We start from the raw sequence: 1,197 nt of genomic DNA, 5'->3' as shown, positions 1-1,197 counted from the left end.
AATAGTACGTCGCAGGAAAACCGGGCAAGGTGCCATCTATAGGCCGTTCTTTTCACTACTGAGTCGCGCAACCGTCACCCCACCCGTCTCTCTGAGATGGGAGCTTCAACCAGCCGGAGTCGCTTGGGACTGCACAAACAATGACGCACAAGGTGAGTTTCTTACGAGGTGTCCCCAACGTGGTCTGCCGGTGTATACATGATGTAGGCTTCCCGGTTTTCCTGAATTTTCCTTGGGTTTCCCTGGTTATCTATCCCTAATTATCATCTGAGAGTACCTTCAAATGCCTTTTCTGATTGAGATATGTTGGTGCGTTGGGTAGAGCCCATGCTTTTGACAGTGAACAGCCCCTCAATGGAATGAAAAGTATTAACTTCAACTGTTTTTTTGTTTTTTTATGCAAGAACGATACACATTGCAGTGCCCCGTCTTTTGTCTAGGCTGCCATGACGGTGAGAGGCGAGGAGACGGTGCCGGTGCGACAAGCTCTCCAACTCGTTCTGCTGGCAGCGGGAAGACCAGCGTGCCTCTCTTTCAAGGGACTGGGTCCGCTTACCCTGAGTAGTGCGGGAAACGCATTGCGGGCGTGGTACTCTTTTACCAATGTGCTCGTCAAAGTAGGGTAGAAAATGTAACGCAAATACCTCCCCAACAAAGGTGTAATTAAAAATATTCTAAAAAAATAAGGAAGGATTTCTGTGTTTTGCATTGAAGGTAACGTAGGAATACGTGAAGCAGCCCGTAGTGGCTGAGCTTTAGTCGTTAGTGTGCTACAATTCTCAAATGTAACGGTTAAAGGCATATAGTAATGTACAAATGGAAGGCCAGGGAAGAACGAGAAGGGGGAGGGGGGCACTCAAATGTTTAAAAATGATCAAAACAAAACAAAAATGACACTCAAAATCAATATAGTAATCAGTTTGAAGTAAAGTACCAGTTTGAAGGTTTTGTTATTGATTTTTCGATGTCACTTTTAGTTCTAAGTAATTGGGAGTGCTAGTGTGATGACTTTCGACCTCTACAAATGAATACTGTTAGCAGATTCAACTTACCGTGTATCAAACAACAGTAGAACAAACAAATTTCGCATAACTCTGGGTAAAAAAGCAAAACCCTTGTCACAATCAGCTAGAGAAATTCTATTCAATACCCTCACTTTGCTCTGGATGAAGTTAAATTATATAAAATAATTCTTAT

General features: G+C 43.1%; 1 protein-coding gene across 1 annotated transcript in view; it reads left to right on the top strand.

Moving 5' to 3' along the window:
• LOC127751050 (uncharacterized) overlaps nucleotides 1-690 on the top strand; it is a 49,699-nt gene extending 49,009 nt beyond the window's left edge. The window contains exon 4 of the mRNA XM_052273996.1: nucleotides 441-690. Within this exon, the coding sequence (XP_052129956.1) occupies nucleotides 441-626 (186 nt within the window). The 3' untranslated portion in view covers nucleotides 627-690. The remainder of the gene's footprint in view (nucleotides 1-440) is intronic.
• Nucleotides 691-1,197: the final 507 nt, after the last annotated feature.

The sequence above is a fragment of the Frankliniella occidentalis genome, unplaced genomic scaffold, assembly GCF_000697945.3.
Source record: "Frankliniella occidentalis isolate FOCC.00 unplaced genomic scaffold, Focc_3.1 Scaffold323, whole genome shotgun sequence".
Taxonomy (NCBI): domain Eukaryota; kingdom Metazoa; phylum Arthropoda; class Insecta; order Thysanoptera; family Thripidae; genus Frankliniella; species Frankliniella occidentalis.
This window is presented reverse-complemented; position numbering and strand designations above follow the sequence as displayed.